Source organism: Papaver somniferum, chromosome 5 (assembly GCF_003573695.1).
Source record: "Papaver somniferum cultivar HN1 chromosome 5, ASM357369v1, whole genome shotgun sequence".
NCBI lineage: Eukaryota > Viridiplantae > Streptophyta > Magnoliopsida > Ranunculales > Papaveraceae > Papaver > Papaver somniferum.
This window is the reverse complement of record NC_039362.1, coordinates 20,551,844-20,576,741: the sequence shown is the minus strand read 5'-3', so window position 1 is coordinate 20,576,741 and position 24,898 is coordinate 20,551,844. Positions and strand designations below refer to the sequence as shown.

Sequence of the window (24,898 nt, the reverse complement as noted above, 5' to 3'; positions counted from 1 at the left end):
AGCAATAAAGGGTAATGAGTCGTGAACTGCAGGTGGGGTTTACAGCGAGAATGGTGAAAGGAATGGAGAGTATTGCAGCTGAACTGAAGTAATTTGCAGCTGCATTTGAATGAACAAGGAGGTATGCTGCGGCCAATGTATAAATGTACAAGTGATACAGATGCAGAATGGTTACAGGGAATGGTTTGTTGCTCATTAGATGCAGCCGCAGTTAGGAAAGGAAGTTAGATGAAGACGGGATTGCAGCTAGAATTAGTGTCATGTCAGTTACAGTGGTAGTTATGATATGGGCGAGTCTGGAAATGAAGCTGTGTGGTGTTGGAATGAAGAGAGCTGGAGATCGAATTCCGGTGAAATAAAGATAAGGTGTTGCTGCTTCAGGTGGCACTGAGTTGGGTTTGCAGTTCGAGTCTGAAGTTGTTGCTGCAGTGAAGAGATGTGGATGAATCTTTACAGTGCCAGAAGTGAGCAGAGAGTTTGATGGTTGCATTGGATGTATGCTTAGGAATGCAAGGGAGATGGCCGGCAGTAGGAGGAATTGATTGAGCAAGAGAATAGGCGGTCAGTTCTATGGAACTGACAGGCCAGAGATTTATTGGGCTTAAGGAAATTGGTGGTATTGGGCCATGACCAGATGGGTGTACACATGGGTTCGTTTGGTAAGCTCTGGCCCAGACTAGGAAATTGGTGGACCAAGAGAAACATATTCCATCTGTTTTTAAAATATAGGCAGGTTTCCTTATTTGGGTATGTCAAAAAAATAGGCTTGTTTTCATATGTGGAAAGTCAAATGTTATGATTTTAATATTATACCCATAAAGGGACCACTTCTCTCTCTCCTTTTTTTTCTCCTAATACAAAAAGAGGACCACTTCTATCTCCTCTTTCTCTAATAACAAATGAGTAGGATCAAAGGATAGTTTAGCAAAAAACATGAAAAAGTTGCTACAATGATTGGTTTTCTTAATTTTTGTGAAAACCAAACTTGCCTATTCTTTAGAAACGGAGGGAGTATAAGAGAAACATATAAGAGAAACATCTTCCTGCCTACATCTTTTTCTTATACTTTTGTTCTAGGGTTTAGACATGAAATCTTTTCTATTTCTTCTTGTTATGAACTTCATGAACATGAGCTAGTTTTTATTATCGGTTTAAGGTTTGAGTTGGATTTCACATAACATGATTCTTTGATTCAATATATTAGTTTTGTCTCATATTTATCGTTCATGATTCTCTGAAAATGTAGTTGTATGATTGACGTATTACAACATGATTTGAATATTTGTTTTGTCAAGTTGTAAATTGGTAGAACTCATATTCATATTTATAGCTAGTTTAGGGTTCATCATCGAGCGATAATCCTTGAACACAAGTAACATAAATATGGTTATAGCTCGTAGTGATACATCCTTGTAATCATATGTGAACCGTGACCTTTGTTCGAATTGTTTGCGTAATGTATTTCAATTGCAATGATTAGTCTAATTTCATGATTAGTCTAATTTCATGATTAGTCTAATTTCATGATTCTTAATACTCCATGGGAATTGAACTTGATTAGCGTAAGGTGTTAGGTTATCCTTTTGGTAGAATTCATATTTGCATCGTTTTACATGTATGTGTGATGAAATCAGGAAATTACGGGATATTCTTTTGACTAGGTATCTTAGGGTTTTGATAATAAGAGATTAAATATCAATTCTAGTTATTAAGACAAGAACATGTTTGTGAATGAAAACGAATCCTTAACCATTATCTTTATATCCTTGATTTGCGTGTTTATTTCTTTGTTTGCTTTTATTTTATTTTAGTTTACATAAATCAGAAAAATCCCCCCTTGTTTTACATAAGAAACCGAAACATATTGACAACCTAGTCCTCTCCGTGGGAACGATCCTTTTTTACCCTTGCTATATTTTATATTCTGAGTAGTGAGAAAGTAAATTTATTTTTGACGCATACGACAGCGATCACCATGTCGTTGGTTGCCAAATGAAGGATTGCAACAATCAACGACCACCCTTCCTTCTGAAATGCAAATCTCAACCGTCCAAGATCGCCATCAAACGCGTGGAAACTTTTGGCTCAATGCCAAGTCCTAATTTTGGCCGCGCCTAAACTATGACATAATCCTAATTTTGGTCACGCCTAAAACTATACCAAAATCATAGCTTGGTCGCGCCTAAACCATGCCAAAGCCACGATGACTACCAAACGGAGGGTTGCAACAATCAACGGCTACCCTTCCCTCTGAGATGCAAAAATCTCAGCCGTACAAACTCGCCACCAAACGACTTGTGGCAATCTCTTGGCTACGGTGCCAATTCTTGGCCACGGTGCCAAACCCTAATTTGGCCACGGTGTCAAAGCCCTAATTTGGCCACGCCAAAGCCATGCGGGCCATGCCTCCATGCCGTTGGCTGCCAAACGGAAGGTTGCAACAATCAACAGCTATCCTTCCTTCTGAGATGCAAATCTCAGCCGTACAAACTCGCCACTAAACAAAACGACTTGTGGCAACCTTTGGCTACGCTTCCAACTCTTTGGCCACGGCACACACTTAGCTATGCCAATTCTATGGACACGACACCAAACCTTAATTAGCCACGCCAAGAGCATGTGCAAGCCATGCCAGCACCGTGGCCACGCCACTGGCTACCAACGGAAGGTAACCACAATCAACGGCTAACCTCCCTCTCAAGATGCAAAATCTCGACCGTCGAAGGTCACCACCGAGCCGGCAAGCCTCCCAATCTCAACTTGCCAAACAATAGAAACATGCTACACAAAACACACGAGACATCAAAACATGTCACAAACTGGGGGATACTCATCAGGGTATTGGTCTGGCGGTTTACAGCGTGCGGCGTACACTACGCCTGTTACAAGAAAGTGTCATAAGAGTGAGGCGGTTAGTAAATACAAGAAGTAATGGTGAAACGTTTCCTTCATTATGGAAACATCAATTCCAGGCGTTACCCTTTACCGCTTTCTTCCATTTACTAAACCGTTTCCACTTCTTACGAGGCCAGGCTACGTTTCGTTGCGACTTGTATAAATAGGTCTCGCCTATTTCCACCAAAGAACAAGTTTTTGGTCAGGAGAATACAACACTCAGAAATTACTTGTTAGCTTTCCCATCTGTTATCTTTCCACTTTCTGATACAAGTCGTCAAACAACTACTCTTCCCAAATCAACTATTCTGGTCTCAATACTCTCTTCGCTTCCCTCCGTAGACCAATCCTTCTCCTTCACTTTGTGACCGAAGGAAGTCTGGAACGACCATTTCTTGGTTTAGGCCGGATTTGTACAGATTGATCTCTCGAATCAAAGTACTCCCTTGTAGTACATTGTTTAGGGTTTAGACTCGTTTCTCTCCCACACACTCGAAATTACCAAAATCAGCAGAAACTGTTTTCACCCTCAAACACCCTCGATCCGAGGTATTCCCGTACTTTTTTCTTCTTTTATTCCAAAATGATATACTCATCCTGATACTCCCTTAACTTCTTCATCCTCAAGGTGCTTTTAATTTTGAATAGTTGTGTGTACAAGGTGTCTGTCGCATTCAACGTATCCGTGAATGTGAGAACTAAATCACTTTCCGACATTTGATTAGCGAACTCGTTGCATAAACTCTTCCATCGAGCTACCAGTCCCTCTAGACTTTCTCCCTGTCTTGTTTTCATATTAACAAAAGATTCGATTCTTGGCGTTACCATGTAGTTTGATGTCGCATAGCCTACATGCTTTTCCTTTGTCATTTTTGCTCGTTTCTCTTATTCTTCTGATCCCGTCTCATCACCATTTTCCAATCTTTGCGTTCTTGCGTACTTTGCCCTATAGCACTTTGTAGATCTCTTTCTTCGTTATGTTCCCTGCGATGTCTTCCCTGGTTCTTACCTTTCCTCTGGCACTTTCTTCGTTGTATCCCCCCTTCTTCTTGGATGCCTCTGTTTGTATCCATGCCTTGTCGTCGAATGGATCTGCGTCTTCTTCCCACTGCTGAAGTTTCGTCGACATCAAATCTTAGTCCCCTCCTTCCTGTTGTTCTCTTATTCTATGGAGTTGTTGTCGAGCGTTTCGCTCTCTTTGGTGCCCTTGCCATAGTTTGTGCCCGGTTTTGTTTAGATAGACAGTTCTGACAAGATCCTGCACCCTAAACTTTAAATTTTACGATTTAGGATTTCAGATTTATGACTCAGTACAACAATACTTTTCTCACTGATTCAAAAAATAGCAATTTGACAGATCCCATAAATCAGCTGTTCAATGACTGACATTTTTAAACAAAGAAAACTCCACTGAATTTTATGGAAATCTTAACATCAAGCATCAAACTCTCTTTCCAGGCTTGGTAATCTCTTACTACCAGTGTAACTAATCTAGCTTTGAAAACTCACTAGAATCCTGGAAACTTCTTATATCTGGAAAGTTCAGAAAAGATGTGATGACAAGCTTTGCAAAACTTGATAAAGTTTCTTTGGTAGCAAGTTTTCCAAATTTGATGATGTTTGAAGTAAAAACTCACAGATCCAAATTCTTGTACTAAAAAGATATAACTTATGTGAAAGAGAAAACTTAAAAAAACTGAAAAACAAGGCCTATGATGACGGTTGTAAAGAAACTTGAAAAAAAAAAAAAACACTCAAACCATGACTGCAAATAAAACTCACAGATTCAGTCTCTTTGTCTGGCGCCAAAATATAGCTGCAGGAAATCCCACAACCACACCCTTGATACGATTAACAAACAAACTTACTAAAACAAGTAAAGAAGATTGAAATCAAGCCATACTATTTCTCTTGAAGGTTTATACACAAAGATAATATCACTCACAGCATACAAACCCTAACTTTCTCTCTCTATTCACTCTGGATATATTACATAGACTAGAGAAAACCTTATTACCCTCTAAAATGCCTTCTTTCTCCTTATATAGACATAGTGGGTAACAACTAATAAAGTGATTTCTTCTCCTACAAACTCGGCTAAATCTTCTCTCCGATGTTTCCTTATCATACTAGTCTTGGTCAACGATCTCGTCGTGCTGATATGGGTTTATCGCCCTTATTCGATCTGATGGATTATCGTTATGATATCTAGTGCCTTCATCGGATTCCTTCTTTATTGTGTGCTAAGTACGCTGCTAAAGTAACTGGCAAATGTATTATTAAACAACTCATGCAGGGATCTAATAACTAACTAAGAATGTCTAGCTAGTAGAAGTACTCCTTCATGTAATAACATTCTGCACGCCTCTGGATTGTATGTCTCATTTTTGTGGTGGTCATCCCCCACCACATTTCTTGGTTGTCATATTGGGTGTGATCTATTGTTCGTGTCTTCCTCACTTTAGATTCAAGTAGTTTTAGATTTCCTATTTGGGTCTAGGTTTATGTTTCTTCCATTTTCATGTTTCTTTTGATTTTTCTTTAAGTTGGTCCTTTTATCGCTAATTTTTTTTGTTTTATATATTTCCTGCCTCTTAATCTGTCCCCATTAATATTACAATCATGTTAAGTAAAAGTTTCACAAGTTACACTATCATTTTATCTTTAAAATCCAAAGTTCTTGAACAGACCTTGCATTTATTTTTGAAAGCTTCAAGGAACGTACGGTTACCTAACTCGTCTAACTCTTCCATTTCATTTAGCCGAACCACCTGAACCACCTGTTCAATTTCACTTTTTTTATCATAATCTTTTTCCACGACAAAGAAAATAGAAAAATATTAATTAATAAATTTTTAATTTATAATGTTTTTACATATCAGTGTACATAAGGATTCATTATCATATACCCCTCAGAAGATATATACATGAGAATAGGCATCGACAAGAAAAAGCTCTGTAAATCGGGCGATAATCGACTTATTTCACCTCAAAAAAATTTCTCAATCATCTTACAATCTGCAACCCTAATCCTAAATCAACATATGTGGTTACCCCAATTCCTCCTAGTTAATCCTTATATCCACCGGCCCTCTCACGATGTAGTCTATTAAGATGTACAAGAGCTGCCGCAATAGGTTTTTTCTATTTTATGTGTCGGGTTATCAGGACATCAAGGAATGAAGCCACTTTATAGACTTGGAAGTGTACTTGTATCAGCAATAAAATTTCATTTGATTTGCATTATTGATCCATATGTTTTTTGTTTAACATAGTTGATACCTTTTTAATTAGACAACTACATCAAACTTTGGACTTGGTTTTTCTGAAATCAGTTGAAATAGACTTTGTTTTTCTGAAAGCTTCAATTTTAATTGAATGCTACGCAAGAATCGCAAAATGTTACTAATACTCAATGAGAATGGCCGCATCCCACTGATAGATTTAGATGGTATTATTATTACAGCTGCTTAGACATATGGTAAGATGCAATGTTTACTCTCATGGACACCATTGATCAGTTTCAGATATACTGAGACATCATATTATCTTTCAATTACTTTCTTTCTTTCTCTTACCTGTCATTGTTTTTCTGGGTATTCTTTACTTTTGTTACCTCTATGCAGCTAGAAGTAGGTAGAAGTCTCTTCTTACAGGCTTGATTGGGTATTCTCTACTTTCAATCAAGGTAGGTAGAAGTCTCTACCTACCTTAATTGGATAATTGTGGATCTAGTCTTTTACAGGCTTTCATATCCCAGTCTTTTCTCTGTCAAAATATCACATCCAGTCCAACTAGTCTTTTCTCTGTCAGGATATCACATCCTAGTCCAACTAGACTAGTCTCTTAGCAAACCAACCAAAACAAAAATTTCTCCCAGTCCAAACCAAAGCATTTAGTTGAGTTATGAAATCTTACATTTAAACAATGATCCCCCTTCTCCGACACCATACGATACTACTATATCAACCAAAGGTTCGAATCACTAACAGGCATACATGTAGAGTAAACATCTATAAAATAATAGGCTTGGGGCCACCATAATCCTATTATTTTAAAGAGATATTGTATAATCAATAATTAATATTTTATCATTTTATAAAATATGTTAATAATATATTTTCCTTTTTGAACCAAGAAATATGTTAATATTATATTTTTCTTTTTGAAACATATTAACTTAAAGAATATATAGTTCTTATTTTTTTTGAATTTGAACCATTCCGGTTTGACATAAAGTATTTAGAGTGTACAACCATTAATAACTAATTTGATGAAATTGTGGTTCTTATTTTTATGTTACATCCAATGTATTCAAAAACCCTAACTTAATATAAATAGTATTTAATATATAATTTACATATAAATTTGACATTGATGAAAATTGTTTGTAATTTTCTAATAGAATTATTATTTTATATGGGACCTATTAATGTTTAAGGGAAAATTTTGGAATGTATTATATTATAATATTATCGAGTTTATTATTTTAATACTAAGGGCCCGAGTTGGGATCAGAATATTCTATTATTTTAGCGAGAATATTATATTATCGAGTATTATATTAAAAAAGTTTTGCTGTATATGTAGTTCTGAGAACTTGTTGACAAAATCTGACAGTTAAACCTACAGTATGTTTAATTTCATCAAATCTGATCAATCTAATGGAGTTTCGGAAAAAACGTCGCCTAGTAATTTGATTGTTTCAATCTAGTTGAAGGAAATCTAAGAACAGTTTGATTAATTAACTCAAACTGTCTCTTAATTTTAGGAAATTGTGAGAAGAAAAAATAATAATTTCAATTTTTTTGTACAAACTTTGTGATTGACAATTCAACCATCCTGTGGAAGGCCTCCCTAGGGCTAGACAAAGATAAGAATTATATTGAAATAGCTTACAGAAAGTAAGCAATTTACAAAAACCCAAAAACGAAAATAGAAAGAGAGAAGATCCCTCAGTCTACAACCCCCAGAAAAAAAGAAAAAAAAACCGAAGACCCAACAACATTAAGCAAAAAACTAAAAAAAAATTGTCCCCAATTGGACTAACAAAATTCATCTTGTTAAAAGTTCAATCTCCATCTGAAACACATATCAAGCTCATCAACAAGCTCACCAAAAATAACTAGCAAATATAACAGAAAATTCTCAGATTAATTTTGTCAAACAAGTTATAAGCATATATGTAAACGGAAATATGGAATCTGAGGACCTTAATTGTCAGTACATAAGGAAAATTCTCTGATACCTTTTCCATCAAAATCTCGATATTTTGTTTTTTCAACCTCAAGTGGAAATCATATATTTTTTCAGTAAAGAAACTTAGTGGGCACCAATTTGCATTCTTTTTCTTCTTAGATGGCAAGAGAGAGTGAAACATAAAGAAGCTAGAGTTTTCATTTTACCATCCTATGTCGGAAATATTTTGGGTGGTTCCAAGTGATGTGAGCATGGGGTTTTATTTTATCTTCTTGATAAAAAGGTCATTATTCTAGAGCAAGGGCTACAAGTTCAAAATGAGCTAGAGATTCAAATTTGAGCACATTGGTTCCCAGCATGGGGACTAGGGAAAATAATACATCATCTATTCTTAACTAAACACTATTTAAAGCGAAGCAGTGTTTGAAATTCTTCACTATACGGTAAATGGATTATCGTATGAATCAACTAAATGAAAACGCCACTTTGAATACACTTTTAATTTTCTCTGCTCAAAACGGAAAATAGTTTTTATTCTATGGAATTTCAGATATTTTATAGAAAAAAAATTGACAGCAAGCAAGCTGGTTGACGTTCCTTTTTTCTTTTTCTTTTTTGTATAAGGCATGCGATTAATAACTTAGTTACTTCTAGTACTAATTTCCATAACGGAAAAAATACCCATTCATCTTCTGTCTATTCTATTTGAAAAGAAATAACGTATTTCAACATAATGTTGGTTATCCCATAACCCTTACTCTTTGTAGGGATGTTGGTATTCTGGATCAAACTTGAAAACAATTTTTTTTTTTTTTTTTTTTTGGAAGTTGAGGTTTTTATCAACCACAATAAACATGATAATGTGATTGCTTCACAAAAGTTTATTTTAAAAAATAATAATAATGTGATGTGACTGAACTAAACAAAGAACCCAAAAAATTAAAGAATTAGCCGTTAGCGATTTGGTATTATTTGAAGTACTGAAATGAAACCACGTGTAATTCCAGGCATGTAAAAAATGCGTACTACTGTTACTACTTGTGTATTCTTATTCGATCCCTTGACCGCTATTATGACAAGTCAAGAACATATCTAACAAGATCAGTGAAGCACAAGCTTGGCATATATGCATGATCTTATTGGTAAATAAGTCAGCCATACATCATGTGACAAAGGGGCATTGACTTTTTACGATTTGGGTGAGGATCATCATGTGCCATTTGTGACATCAATAATGGAATATATATCAATGGCTATGGATTATCACTTGAATGAGCATAGTATATGAGATGGGACTTATAGAAGTGCTGGAATGAATTGGCTCGATCACAGCCTTTATACATTTTCTCATGATTATAATTTAAATTTTAAATCCAGGAATTGTGAGTCATTTATAGAAGTGCTGAGTTCCGCACTGAACGCCATACACCACTATTATATTTGTGTCATCTTGGATTGTCCGAAACCATCTATGGTTCCCGTTAATTATGTTTTTTAAATAGGTGGGCTGATCAAAGAGAGCCATTTGGTAGGGGGGAAAAGAGAACAGTAATAGTAGATCGGAAGTAGTCCTGCTCACCATCAAGTCCCAACCTGAGACTAGAGGTTCATAGGTTCAGATCCGCTAACATGGTTATTCTTATTTTGTTTTATAATTTTAATTATTTCCTGTTTTCATTAAATCTAACGATAACAATTTTGAAGTTACTTTTTATTTTTGAAATATATTCTTATTATAATTTTATGCATTCGAAACATATAACACCACTTTAAACTACTCTAAAAAAATCAGAACTATAACTGGGAATGGTAAGATAATAAATGGTAAGATAATGAAAGCAAATTTCGTGACGGCTGGTTAAATTGTATAGTTCGGGATTAGTTCATGTGGTTGTGAGGGATGGGTAATTTAGTATGACAGAAAATAAAACTCACCAGAAAAAAAGGCTAGTCAGCAGCCATTTTCGTTCTCCTTGAGTTGCCTTTTACTTCTTTAATACAAATCTAATTCTAGATGGTTAAGCTAATCTTTGGAGGGGTAAGAATCAAAGTATTGTCTTCGGAAGAAAGGCAATAGGAATCCACCAGATTTTAGGGTGTTTGGATGTACATTCAGAAGTTGCTTTTTGATTTCAGGAAGTCGAAAAGTCATAATTCAGTTTGACAATAACTTTTCAGAACGACTTCTAAAAGCAAAAAAGTCAACTTTTTGTGAAGCAAAATAGTTTTGCTTCTAACTTCTACTTCCGGAGAGGCAGAAGTCGGAAGTAGATTTGTATCCAAACGCGCACTATATTAGTTCCAATCTATTACTCTCAGGGACGGAGCTAAGTGTAGTTCAGGGGTGGCCCCCGCCTCCCCTGTCTCTGGTTAATTCATTATAAATCCTTTGGAACTTTTGTTATTTACAAGAAAAATTTGTTAGTTAGCCCCTTGAATTTATGTTTTGGCTAATTAGCCTCCCTTGAAAAATATTTCTGGCTCCGTCCCTGATTACTCTTAAACAATTTTTCGAGAATTTTGACCCGAATATTTCACGATTGATAAAGGGGATACCAATATTAGCAGGCTAGTACCAATCTAGAACTCCTGTGACAGTTATTTCATTTTATATGGATAGTTATCAATCCCGTTAATATGGGTAAGAATACATCTTAACCAACTAACCTCACTAAACAGGGGCGGAGCCAGCCCATTACAAGGGTGTGTTGTGCACTTGCACCCCCTACCTAGCCTATTTTGGGCCCAATAAAATTTTCTTTTTCTATATATAATAAGCTTATTTTTACTTTTCTGCACCCCTAAATTTTTTGGTTGCGCCCCATAGCAAATTTTTGCATCCCCATCTCATAATTCCTAACTCCGCCCCTACCACTATATCTGTTTGATCCGCCCATTAGAAATGTTCTATCCATCGGTTGGATGGGACTTCATACTATCCTAAATTAATTTTAATTATAACGAGACGGAACTATAATCGGATAGTTGCTGGCCCCAGGTAACATACAGATGGGAAGAACATATTCCTTTTTATGTGCACACACACATTTATAAATAGGATAGAATTGGATAGGTTGATACCCTTTGATGTTCAGGCTGGTTTATCTAGTGGTTGGTGGTGCATGTAACTGGCTAGATAGGAAAAACATCAGTTCTTATACATGGATGAGCTAGGAAGCAATCAGGAACATGGGTCGCTAGCTAACGGAATTGATATAGTATATATCTTCATCTCTATGATCTAGATTGAAACCCATTACAGTATATATTAGTATATGATGATGAGTCCTAAGCCAACTGCGGCAGCTAAGGAATAGATTGGTCTTACATGAAGATGAAGAGTCTTGTCTGTGTTTGGTAGCCAAGGATGACTTGCCTAGCTATATAATGTTCATCTCTAACTGGCTAGTAGATTGAGATGCTGATAATATAGGCAAGTTATCCTGGCTAGTCTAACTGGCTCTTGTCTTTCATGCTAGATCACCTCCTACTCCCTACAAAGCTGCTTTCGGTGGAAATGTGATCAGCTTTTCGGCCACTCAAGATTTTTTTCTATTGTGTTTGCTAGTAATCTTGGATGATCAAACCTCGTCAATTGATTAAGGTACGTATTGTTCCGGGAGCTATAATTTGAACAAGAAAAGAAAGAAAGAAAGAAAGAATATGCATTACTCTGAATTTCTTGTATACGTGTGCTACCAAGTTATTATTATTTAAAAGCAAAATAAAATAAAACCAACTTCCAAAGCTAATCAGGTTAGAGTCGTTAGACTTTGATTAACAGATCCGTTTTGCATTTGGGTCGCGAATTTATCCCTTAGTGTATTTGGATTGTTTGGTTGTGATGTTGACCAGCTGAGCTGATTTTGTTGACTCGTTGACGTGTTGATTGATTGTTAGCCTTTTTTTTTGTTAGAAAGGAATTAATTATTAATATAGAACATAAGATTCACCGACTATTATAAGAGCCAATTCTGTGGGTAGTGTTACTCTTGAAAGAGTGCACTATTTGATCAGATTTGAGGCTGTTACGGGTAGTCTTTACCCTATTTTCCTCCCAAATCCGTTCATACACTCGTTCAGATGGTTGGGAGTGTAACACTAGATGTGGGACTATCTCCAGTTAGGAAAAATAGGGCTACACGGAAGACTATCTTCCGTGTAGCAAAAAAAATTGCACCAAACGGGGGACAGTCCCCCGTTTTAGAAGGTTTTTAGTTCCAAACGGGAGACAGTCTCCCGTTTGGATAAACTTTTTTTTTTCTTTTTGGACGGGGAACAGTCCCCCGTCAGATCAAAATTCCAATTTTTTTTACTTGCACGGGAAACTATCTCCCGTGTAGTGTCTTTTTTTTGTATTTGCTCATAGTGGACACCACTCGTTCGTTTGATTGAGTGGTCGTTCATATGAGCGAGTTAGTCTCCTTTTGGAGACTACCCATTAGAACAGAGGGATACTTTCCAACCATTCACCAGACACGTTAAATCTTGTACTATATTATTTCAACCATTGAAATTTCTACTAATATATCCAGTGTTAAAATAATTAAAACTACTTAAAATAGATAGACAATCCTCTAATATTGAGGAACTGAACTAGTTAATCTGGTTTGTTTTATTACGAAGAAAAGAAATCACATTCGTATCATCACCCTTAAAACAAGTCTTGTTATAGCGTGTAGAATTGACACATTTCACCGCTTTAAATTTTGTTGTGCATTCAGCTTCTTCTGAGTTCATGGAAAGAATTAGGATCGTCTTACACCCGCTGAATTCTCCTGTAAGATTAGAGAAAACAATATCAACATAAGATTTCTTAGTGTTTATCTCAAAATATATATCACATTGTCAATAATGCAGTCTTCAATGAGGTTTTCACTTATACGATGAACTTGAGCATAAGTTATATTTGAGTGATTGTTACAGCTACATGAGACTTAACGATCTTTAGTATCATTTTTCATTTTTGCTCTCAGCCAGTCTAACAGTACTCAGATTATTAAGTTATTTATGTTGAAAGATGTGAAAGTGTCCGTCCCTCCATAAGCATCAGGCGTGGTTAAGAGAGAACAACACAGAAAAGAGATGCTGATTAATCCAATCAAAGATAGTTATATCAAAATCAAGAAGAACAAGGTTGCCAAAAGGAACAAAAACCCAAACAGATTTAGAAAATGATGGCAGTATAAGATCAAATGCTCAATTATTTCTGGTTGATTAGTATCACATATACTGCAAGAAATATCCTGATTAGGCTTGAAAGTAACTAACTTATACCTAGTTGGTGGGTTACCTTCTATGCACTTCCATATGAATAACTGGATTTTGGGCAGAATGGGAGATTTCCAAAGACTTTTATATATAAGATTAACTGGCAACATTGACAATAGGTAACTCAACGGGTAATAACTTATAAGCAGACTTAACTGTGAAGTTTTTATTTTTTTTAGCATAAGGCCCTATCAGTTTATCATTACAAGTCATATGAATCCTAATGCTCATATGGCGTGTTTGGTTGGTGGGAAGGGAATCCTATTCCCAAAATAGGGGAATCCTAAATCCACCACCCCCCGGATTTTGGATTCCATTACTTTTTGGGAATCCTATTTCTAACCTCTCTTCAATCCTATTTACCAGGCATGAAAATGTAATTGTATTCCTATGCTACCGATTTCATTCCTTCCGACCAAACACGCCAATAGTTTTTTGTTAGTTCTCAGGAGTAAAGAAAGGCATTCACAAAAACAGTTCCAAGTTTTAGTGTTTTGTATGAAAAAAATTCTCAACATGCATATTAGGGTTAGACATATTAGGGACCCAACTATCCAATAAAAAAAACCATGTATAATGACACCATGTCCGACCTCCCAGATGGGTTATGCATAACAGTATTAATACCATGAAAAATGCTTTAATAGAAGTACGAAGAGTCTTTGACTTCTTTATGATGCAATAGATGAGAATTCTTGAAATATTTGCATTTCAAAATTTTCACCCATAGCTCATTAGGGGAACGAATGAGATTCCAAGCAGTCAAGCAGTCTTAATTAGCAAGTAAAGATGCAATGGTAGTTTAGAGATTCCTAAATCCTAGACCACCATTCATGTAATGAGAACATATTTTGTCCGATTTTTTATGATAAGATCCACCGGTTAAACCTTTTATCCACCAAAGATCTCTGTGTGCTTGGTCCGTTTTATGGATTAAATTGTCTGGTAGTAAAAAAGAGTTCATATGATAAATGAAAGAGGAATACAAAACATTATTAAACATGATAGACCTACCAATTTGAGACAATTGTTTTCCCTTCCATTTGGTACTCATTTATCAAATTGACCCACAAGATGTGAAAAAGTCTCATTCTTGGATTTCTTGCTAAAGAGAGGAATACCCAGATATTTTTCATTGAGATCAACTTTTTTTGACATTAAGAGATGAGTAATGAGGGAAACACACTGATCTGGATTTACATTCATACTAAAGAAACATTCTGATTTTTGAAAATTTATTATCTGGTCAGAGATAAGACTAAAATCCTTAATGAGAGACATTAAGTTACTAGCCTCAGTGTGGTTTTGATGAATAACAAACAATCATCAATATAGGGGGTGGGATGTACTAGAGGCCTCTATGCTAACTTTTATACCATGAATGATATGAGAATTTTCAGCATCCATCAAATATCCGGACAAGGGCTTCATACATAGATTAAACAAGTAAGTAGATAATGGATCTTCATTGTCTTAAACCCCTAGAGGCTGGTTTGTAAGCAGGACAAGGAGACCCATTCGAGAAAATGGAAATGTTAATGGTGCTAATACATTGATACATTAGATTACACCATATACTAGAGAAACCAAAGCTTTTGAGATCATCAATGAGAAAATACCACTCTACTCTATCAAATGCTTTGGACATATCCAACTTGAGTTCCATAACACTACATTTATATTATTTTTTTCTTTTCATAATATGTACTTACTCATGGGAAATAATCACACTATTCTGAATGTTCTTATTCGGAAAGTAAGCAGACTGAAATGGTGATATTACTTTGTCTAGCAATGGCTTCATTATATTTACTATGGTTTTAGAGATTATTTTATATTGGAATTACATAGAGATATAGGTCTGAAATCTGTAAGAGAAACATTATTATTATTATCCTTTGGTATTAGATACAAAAAATTCTGATTCATTTCTCTAAGCAGATGTTTAGAGTGTTAAGGACATTATTTTTAATAAGCTTCATATTATGTTTATAGAACCCTGGTGGAAAACCGTTAGTGCTAGAGTAGACCATGGAGCCATCTATTTAATATTATCTATAATTTCATGCAATATAATGGGACTCAATAAGTTTTTGTTATCCTTACGAGTTATACAAGGTTTTATGCAATTCATGAACTCTCTATTTCGAAAATGACTAGAAGTGGTACCTATGGTACTAAAATGAGAAACCAATAGATCTTCAGGTTGATTCCTATATATCATTAGATCATTAACCATTACTTAGCTTAAGAGCACTTATATGGTTTAAGTGCTTCCTTTGATTCGTAGAAGTATGATAGAAGGTAGTGTTTCTGTCATGATTTTTAACGAATTCAACTTTAATTTTTGAGCATAAAATTTCTCTTGGATTTATTTTTCGCCAATTATCCAAAGTTGTATCAACTTTCCGAATGGCTTCAAGGCTTTGAGTGGTATTAGGTTGACTGTTCAGACCTCGAAGTTGGGATCCAAGAGTTCTGACCTTGTGGTCAATTTTACCAAGATAAGATTATTATTTTTATAAGATCAATTTTAACATTCCTAAGTATGTTAACAAGCCAATAGGAATATAACCCTCTAACAAAACTATAAATAGTAGTTTTAATGACTTCATCGGAAGAAGAATCACTAAATCAACATTTAAAATATCTATAGGGCCTTTCACCTTGATGACATTGAGTCTTACTCACCAAGATAATTGGTGAATGATCTGAACCTATGGTGTCAATATGAAAAACTTTGGAGTTTACATTATGATTAGCCAAAAACCATTTGCCAAAGCTCCGTCTAATCTTGCTCTAATATTATCATTGCCATACTTCCTATTAGACCAAGTATTTGAGATCGCACAAAACCAATTTCAGATAAGATAAGTTAGATTTATCAATTATTTGTTGGATAATAGGAAACTTAGAAGTATCTAGTGGGACTAGTGAAAGTAGATCTTTCATGATCATACAATTATTTATTGTAACTTCTCATCATGGTATACAGTTGCATAGATAAATTTAACAAGGAATTCAGGTTTACTAAGATCATAAGAAATTATTGCATTGATCATTTTATTAATGTCTTGAAAATTTTCTAATTTAAAATCACTCTTCAACATTAAAGTTATACCGCAGAGGGACTAGTTGAGGGGAATATCCAATTATTTGGATAGCTGAATCTTCTCATATATTGGCTCATTTTAGTGGAGTCATTTGTAGTTTCACATAAGAAAATAACATCAGGATTCTGACTCTTTCAACATCCATATAACAGTTCTAGTTGTAGAGTTGCGAAGTTCCGACAATACCATGACAAGATTCTCATGAACAAAATATGAATAAGAGGTCTAGAGCTACTAGATAGAGACTTAAGACTATTACAATATATACATTATATATAACCAAGAAAAGACGTAATGCAACACTTGAAACACCGTCGCATGCAAATTACAACAAATACGAATACCTAATAAGTGAATTCTAATAATCCTAAACCAACTGGAATAAATTGTTAACCCTTTTCTTTACGAAAAATATGTACAAATATAAGTAACACAGTAAATTGATAAAATAAACTAACCTCGCTAAAAATAAAGACCACATCCACAGTTTTAATAAAAGAGAAGGCATTAGCTGAAAAGTCCATAGAGTTTGATGTTAAGATGTTGACCTGGTTCTATTCATCTTCAAACTCATAATACTAGTTGAAATACAACCATAATAACAACAATACCCTCCCCTCACTGAAAATCCTAAGGGAATTAGGTTACGCTCCAAGTACTGAACCCGTATTCGAAGGAATGGCTACATATAACCGAACCATATTTCAAGAAAACCACTGAACTTTTCGAACCAATATCTTGGAGCCTAGTTCACCGTGATTGCTAAAGGAGAGTACCTCTTATGCTAAGACGTGCACCAATCCAAATGTCCAGTAACTATGATTGTTTTATTTAATTTTATATAGATTAATATCTCCCTGTTAAAAGCGTACTTATCTTTAGCAATTGTGTTATTTCAACAATTATTTTTAGTTCACATTTTCTTATCAAGGTATCTTCTTTATTATCTTTCATGTTCTTTCTTTGTTGCATTTCTCCAGGATTTTTCAGGTAAATTCTGAACTAATATGATCATTTGATTGACATTTGGTGACAATACCTAGTTTCAAAATCTAGGTTTTTCTTATAAATTTGTGTATTAACGTTTCACCTAATTTAGACCGTAGGAAATATACACATGCAACCAATAGACGTGCTAAATTTTCTACATTCCATATAGCTCAGGCTTTGATCCTTAATCCCGTATTATAAATTTGTACATGGAAGCTATTGATGGTGGGAGGAAATTTCACACTACAAACCAGCAAAAGTATTTGAAATTATTTTGGTTTACCAACAAATATGATGTCTATTTTATGCAGTTGAAAAATGAGATTTACAAAATGATTTGTGAGATTTTGCTTGTGTATAGTTCTAGCAGTGGTTTCTTTTCCAGTTTGCTACATATGTATAAGTAAATATAAGTTACAAAATGGTTTTATGTTTTAAGTTATACTCTTTTACTGGTATATATTGATGGTATGAGAAGTTTTATGAAAAGTTTTAGCTTTATTAATTGTCTCTAAGCAAGTTAGTTGAGCGTTCCCTTCTTTAGCTTTCAGCTTCAACACTGTCAATTTACCATATTAACTTTTTTTTGATGGAAAGTTTACTATATTAACAAGTTTTAAGCTATACTGATTGGGTTCGTAACCGAACTTAATGGTTTTAATGGTGTTGAAATCAATAAAGCCGAACTCGTCGCTTTTGGGTCCAATTTTTTAATATAACTCGAACCCTACCATGTGCGGAATTCGTTTCCTTCTTTATCATATCCAATGAATCGAGTAATATCTTATTTAGATACTAGAAGCAGAAGAAACAAAATGATTTTATTTCACAAAGAGGTAATTTTATTTTGCTTTTAGAAGTGATTATGAAACTATGTACCCAAATCAACTCTGCTTCCAAATAATAATAAAAAAATGGTATAACAAACTCAAACTCAAATTCAAACAAGTTCGAAATTTTGTATCTTGACATCTCATATAACAAACCGGCTTACTTAGGTGTATACCAATTGGTGGACTTACCTCTCCACCACATTATTGGTAGGAGGTGGGATTTTAACCTACTAGTAGGACCCTATCCACCAATCCAACAGTGGAGGTGCAGGTCCACGACCAATTGGTCCACACCATAACAAACTCAAGCAGAAGTGTAAAACTAAGGGCAATTCCTATGGAAATGTACAATGTCAAATTTCTGTTGAGACAGGTGGATGGTCAAATGTGGTTTTGCACCATAGTAAAGAAGTTAGCGGTTGACCGTCAAGCGCCAGGACGAAGTGCTGCCTCTGGCTTTTGAACCAAGACCGCCAACGACCACTTTTAAATGGTTACAGGAACGACTAGTTTCTACCTCCATAAATACAGATCGAGTTTGATCTCACAAATTCATAACAATCTTTCATCCGATCAATCTTTTCTTAATTTCAATTGTTTTCGATTTTCAACCATGAATCCTGATTTTGGTTCTTCTGAGAAAGATATGGAGATGGATGAAATATTGTATGAAGAATAGGAAGACATGTGTATGGAGTTTTTGCGTCAAATGGATGAAGATGCATTTCAAGACAGAAGAATGCGAAATTTTATGTTGCAATTACAAACCGGAATCATACCAAAGCCTTTAGATCCATATGAAGTTACGACTAGAAGACGGACGTGGCGAGATCGAAATTTTTACCACGAAGAGATGATGCATGATTATTTTAAACATGATTGTGTCTATTTCGATGAGGATTTTCAGCGACGATTCCGCATGGGCCGCAACTTGACACAAAGGATTATTGCCGAGCTTTGTCAGTTAGAAACTTTATTTAATTATCAGTATGATGCACGACATGTATGAGGCTTTAGTCCAGAAAAAAAGGTCATTGCGGCCCTCCTCATACTAGTTACGGGGTACCAGCGGATTGCAGGGATGATTACATCTGTATTGGGAAAACAACCGCCTTTAGATATCTCAAATTGTTTTGCGAAAAAATAGTCGAGCATTTTGTCCAACCTTTTTAAGAAAGCCTACTCAGGAAGATGTTCAAAGAATAACTGCATAATACACCGCGAAAGGTTTTCCAGGAATGCTAGGTAGTCTTGACTGCATGCACCGGACGTGGTATGCGTGTCCGGTTGAATGGCAGGCCAATATAAGGGTTATTATCCAAAACCAACTGTAATTTTGGAAGCTTCAGCTACTTATGATTGTTGGTTTTGGCAAGATTTTTTTGGACTCCCGGGTTCAAATAACGATCTCAACGTTTTGTTTGAAGATCTTAAGAATGGGATCGCGCTGCACTGTAATTTCACCATCAACGGTCATCACTACACTCAGGGTTATTATCTAGCGTACGGAATCTATCCATAATGGTCAACTATGGTTCAAGTGATAGTCAGGTAGGTTTTGGACCGACGACTTCGAAGGATATGAAGTACCTTAACACCCAACAAATGAAATGCAAAAAGGATGTTGAACGCACTTTTGGCATACTGAAAAGGAAGTTTGCCATCATAGCTAGACCGACAAACTTTTTTGATCTCCAAGAAATGAATAAAATTATGCTGACTTGTATCATTCTGCATAATATGGTCATTGAAGAACCAGACGTGACCCAACCTGGACTAGTTTTCCAGATGATGATTTGAGGCCGAATCTTGTGGTGGAGCATGGGCGTCCGAGAAGAGAATATAAACTTGCCACTAACAGACTCCAAAACCGGGGAATCTATGGACAACTAAGACAAGATCTAACTAAGCACCTTTGGGTTTTAAAAGGAGCAAGAGACGATGCGTGGGGGCGAGGCAGAGGCAGATAAATGTTATTTTCAATTTGTTGTTGTTTATTTTAACTAATGTGTTATTTAATTTAAAGTTGTTTGTTTTTAACAAAACGACTGCATTAAAAATGAAATTAACGCAATTATATTAAAAGTAATTTTAACTAAACGATTAAAATTAAATTAAACTTAACTACTAAACAATAATTAAAATTAGTTATCAAGACTGTATTCATCTTCGTCTTCTTCCACATTCTCATACTGGCCAGTTTGTTGAGGGACTTGGTGTTGTCGGCCGTATCAATTTCCTTATTCCATACAGCAAGTTGTCGTGCATTCGTTGTGTTCAAGAAGAGTAGCTTGTTTAGCTTACAATCCCTGTAGCATTGTTCTCGCGAATTTTCGTTGTTGGTTTATATCAATGCCACGATCCCTGGCTCTATCTTCAATTCAACTTCCTTATGCTCAGCATAGTTGAACTTGTTTGAATCTCCTTCTAATACTCGTTGGGCTGCGTCTCTCGCTGCTTTTGCAGCTTTCTCACCCCCTCATATTCTTCTCTTGACGTTGGTGTTAATGTCTAGATTAGAGTAGTGTTGTTCCTGACTACTTGGAGACCCGGTATATGGAGATGCAGTTCCTTCAGGTGAGGAAGCAGGCCCACCATTCTGAAAATCCTGCGAGATTGGACCATGTGGTGATCTTGCAGGCACTTGATTACCTTTCAGAAAGTATCGATTAAACTTGTTAAGCACCCTCAAAATGGTGAAACAAGTTTCATGTTGGAAACTCGTTTTGTGTGATCTTTGCCACTCTTCCCGACATCTTCGTTCCACTTCCGGATCGCCTTCACCACTTTTTTTATTGTGCCACATTTGAATGATCAAAGCTACATATTCACTAACGGATACTGAAATTGTGTGAAAACGATGAGTCAACCCTTCGACATCATGTCTATTGATGTTACCGGTTTCTTCATAAAATTTTCGCAAAATCTTTTCATAAAAAGATTTTTTTCTTGATAGATACCATTGATTTCTAATGTATATAATATATAATTCCTACAAATTGACTCATCTTCATCCATCGTATACTTAACACCACGAATTCTTGTGTTTCTTGGTTGTGTATCTTGTTGTGTTTGTTGTTGTATTTGTTGTTATGATCGGTGCGACGAGGATGCCATATTTGTTAGGAATGAAATTTATAAAGATGAGATTTTTCTGGTAGATGGAGTTGATATGAATAGTTTTGTTTGAAATAAAAGAAAAATGAGTATTGCGATGGTATGAAATTGTGAAATTTTGAGGTAGACATGAAGAAGGTGTGAGTTTTAAATTTGGAGATGAACTGAATTTATAGAGAAACAAAAAGGAATAACAGCCGTTGGATGAAAGTAACTGTTGACGGTTATGAGAAAAATGCGGGGAGTTCACCAGAGACGCTGGCGTGGGTGGAATGAAGGGGCGAGTTCGAGATACACGCCAGCGTTTCTGACTCACACGCCAACGAGTGTGCCTCAACCGCCCAGCGTTCCGTTAAGCGCGCGCCTGTTCTTCCATCTCACTCAACGAACCAACAAATTTGTTGGTTTGTCCATCCGTTTTCATGTTTGTTGAATCCATAGTGAGATCAAAATGAACAAATTTCATGTTTGTTGAGTCCATACCAACTGCACTAAATGAAGCTAGACGAACCAGAAAACCTCACATCAGGGTTGTTGAGTGGGTCCCACCTTTCCAGTCTTTGAACCAGCGTGGGTTCCACTTATAGATGATTTTTTCAATTTTGGCCATAAACTGAGATCGTTGACGAGTGGTACTAGTAACAACTAGTTTCTTTCGGAAATCAAAAATCAATGGCGAACCTAAAAATCAGTACTCTCTGTCTCTTCTTCTTGCTGTCTGCATCGTCATTAGGGAGTTGTTTAGGAGATGGCGTATTCATTGTTGCTCACAAGAAAGTGAGTCTTAACAAGCTTAGATCTGGTATGGAACGAGTCTCTGTTACTATCGACATTTACAATCGTGGATCTGAGTAAGTTCCTTGCTACGACTTTGATTTCTGGATTTATTTATTTGTCCCTCCTCTTAATTCTACTATAATATACAGTAGATTGCAATTAGGGATTGTATAAAATGCCAAAATCATGACTTAATCCTACTTAATTATGATTACTAGATTAGATTAGGTTTCGATTCGATTAGGATGAGCTTGAAGAAGATTCAACCTCACTTAGATTCAATTCAATGATCACGCAGTGTTAGAATGATAAAGTCGTGTCCTTGTTGTGACCCCTTGGATCAGATTGAGCTAGAGATGTTATTTAGATATTCGAATCTGGCAATGGGTAGTAAGATTCCATAATCAAAATCCTAAAAGGAACCTTCAATGTGTGTGTATCTTTCGTTCCAGGTTTTCATTTATGCTTTATAAGAATTCTTGATTATCTTGACAACTTTTGTTTAGATTCCTCAGAAGAATCTTCAAAAGAAGATGTGTTAGTCTTAGTCATTTTGTAAAAAAAGATGCTTTGGATGTGTTAGTCCAAGGTAGTTTGATGGTCACTTTTCATGACCGACTTAATCTCTCCCACATGGGTGTTTGTGGGGAATTAGGATTAGAAGCTTTGTGCAAAATCAAAATCAAATCTATTTGGATGAGGTTGTCCAACTTTCAAATGCTTCAACATAGGGTGGAGGATTGGGCTAGGTATAGTAAAAAAAAAAGGTAGTCTTGGCAAAGGTATGTGTCGCAAGGTCAATGGAGGAAATCGGGTTAGTATTGGCAAAGGTATGTGTCGCAAAGTTAATGGAGGAAATCGGGTTAGTTAGTTGTCACTCTCTTATGTTGAGTTCTAGTTGCACTCTCCAACTTGGGCCCCTCCGGAATATTACTAGAGATGTCGCAGTCCACCAATAGTAGAATGTGTTTTAATTATATAGTATGCACTGTAGCTGAATCTCTAAGGGTATCTCAAGTAGGTGATTCAGGAAGAGGAATGTTGACAATCTTGTCCATTGTTCAAACTACAAGGGATTCTGTTGAGATCATCATTTTCCCTTTTAGTCCTTTACACGTTGGCTTGTGTCCTAACGACCTTAATCCTCTTGATAATTTGATATAGATGGTTAAGAATGAGGCAGCTTAGGTGTGGATATTTTAAGTTATCAACTTTTGAATAATTTTATCTATTTTGTTAATGTTTCAGGACTGCATATGATGTAAGTCTTACTGATGATAGCTGGCCTCATCATATCTTTGATATTGCTAAAGGCAACTTTTCCAAATCATGGGAAAGTCTCGATGCGTGAGTATTCTTATATGTTCAAAATCACCTTCCTTGTATTTCTTTATTTCTCCATTTCTCTTTTGTTTAGCTAAATCAAGTCCACGTAATTGGCAGTGGCTCTGCTGTTTCTCACTCTTTTGATTTGGTTTCCCAAGTCAAAGGGATATTCAATGGTGAATCTGCAATTATTAAATTCCGTGTGCCCACGAAGGCAGCTCTACAGGTCTGGCATACATTCTACGCTCTCTACTTATATTGGTTTGCAGTTAGAAGATTTCTGATGATACTAAGCTCGATAACTTGTTTAAAATAGGTGGCTTACTCGAATCCGATGCTAACTTTGGATGTCCTTGCTGACAGACCAGCAGAAAAGAAAATTGACTTGGTATGTTTCCTTTTTGAAGCTTGGGTTTTCATTTTGAATTCTTTGACTTGTCGAGTATCCTGCGTACTAAAGAACTTTACCTGTTTGTTTCTCCATGAAATCTCCATCAATTGCAACTACCATTTTCTCAGGCAAAGGTATTCATCGTACAATCCTTACCTTAATTTGTTGAATAGTATTCTGTTTGGTCTTCCATTTCTATACTGTACGACGAAATATAATGACATTCTGTACTCATTGTAAATGCAGAGGTTGTTGACAAAATATGGGTCACTCGTTACCGTGATCTCCGTGGTGGTAACGTTTGTATACCTTGTTGCCACTCCATCAAAATCTGGCAGTGCTAAGTCAGGCAAGAAAAGACGTTGAACCATCGTAAAACGAGGATTCTTCATGAAAGTCTGCAATTGGAGATGGGGATTTCTACAATTGAAGGCATACTGTTGAATATTGAGTTGATGAAAGAACGTTTCGAGATGAAGAGTTGGGAGATCGTAAGTTCAGTTCCACATACCCTCCCAGCTACACACCTCTGTCAACTAACTGGTAAAAGTTCATCCTTGGTAAATTCAGGAATTGAACGGAATTCCCAGGAACATATTTCTGGTGACATCTACACTGAACCGTTTCAGAAATTTCCTTGATGTCTATATATCAGAACTATTCTGTATTCGTTCGCCTCATATTTGCTTTAGAGTTCTTAATTTAGTCTAAATTATTTCAAACGGAAATGGAATTTGTTTAAATAGGATGACACAACACACATCTGATCATCTTAATGCAGTTCTAAACTTAAGCTACCAACTAGTCAATAAGTTAGGTTACTTCTCTTCCCAAGCATCTAAAAGTTTTCCAACATTTAAGGCAAACAGATAAGGAAGCATCTTAAATGTAGTGTAGCCAACGCTCATTATTATTTCTTGCTCTAGAAAAGCAAAACATCACATCATTGTAGCACCAGTATACTCCACCTACAACAATTATTTGGA

At 35.8% G+C, this 24,898-nt stretch overlaps 1 protein-coding gene across 1 annotated transcript; it reads left to right on the top strand.

Annotated features, from left to right (window-relative positions):
* The first annotated feature begins 22,037 nt into the window (after window positions 1–22,037).
* On the top strand, window positions 22,038–24,682 carry LOC113281117 (translocon-associated protein subunit beta-like). The gene is made up of 6 exons (XM_026529766.1): window positions 22,038–22,269; window positions 23,444–23,542; window positions 23,639–23,747; window positions 23,838–23,909; window positions 24,041–24,046; window positions 24,159–24,682. The coding sequence occupies exons 1-6, from the start codon at window positions 22,091–22,093 to the stop codon at window positions 24,276–24,278; spliced, it is 585 nt and encodes a 194-aa protein (XP_026385551.1). The 5' UTR covers window positions 22,038–22,090; the 3' UTR covers window positions 24,279–24,682.
* The last annotated feature ends 216 nt before the right edge of the window (window positions 24,683–24,898 follow it).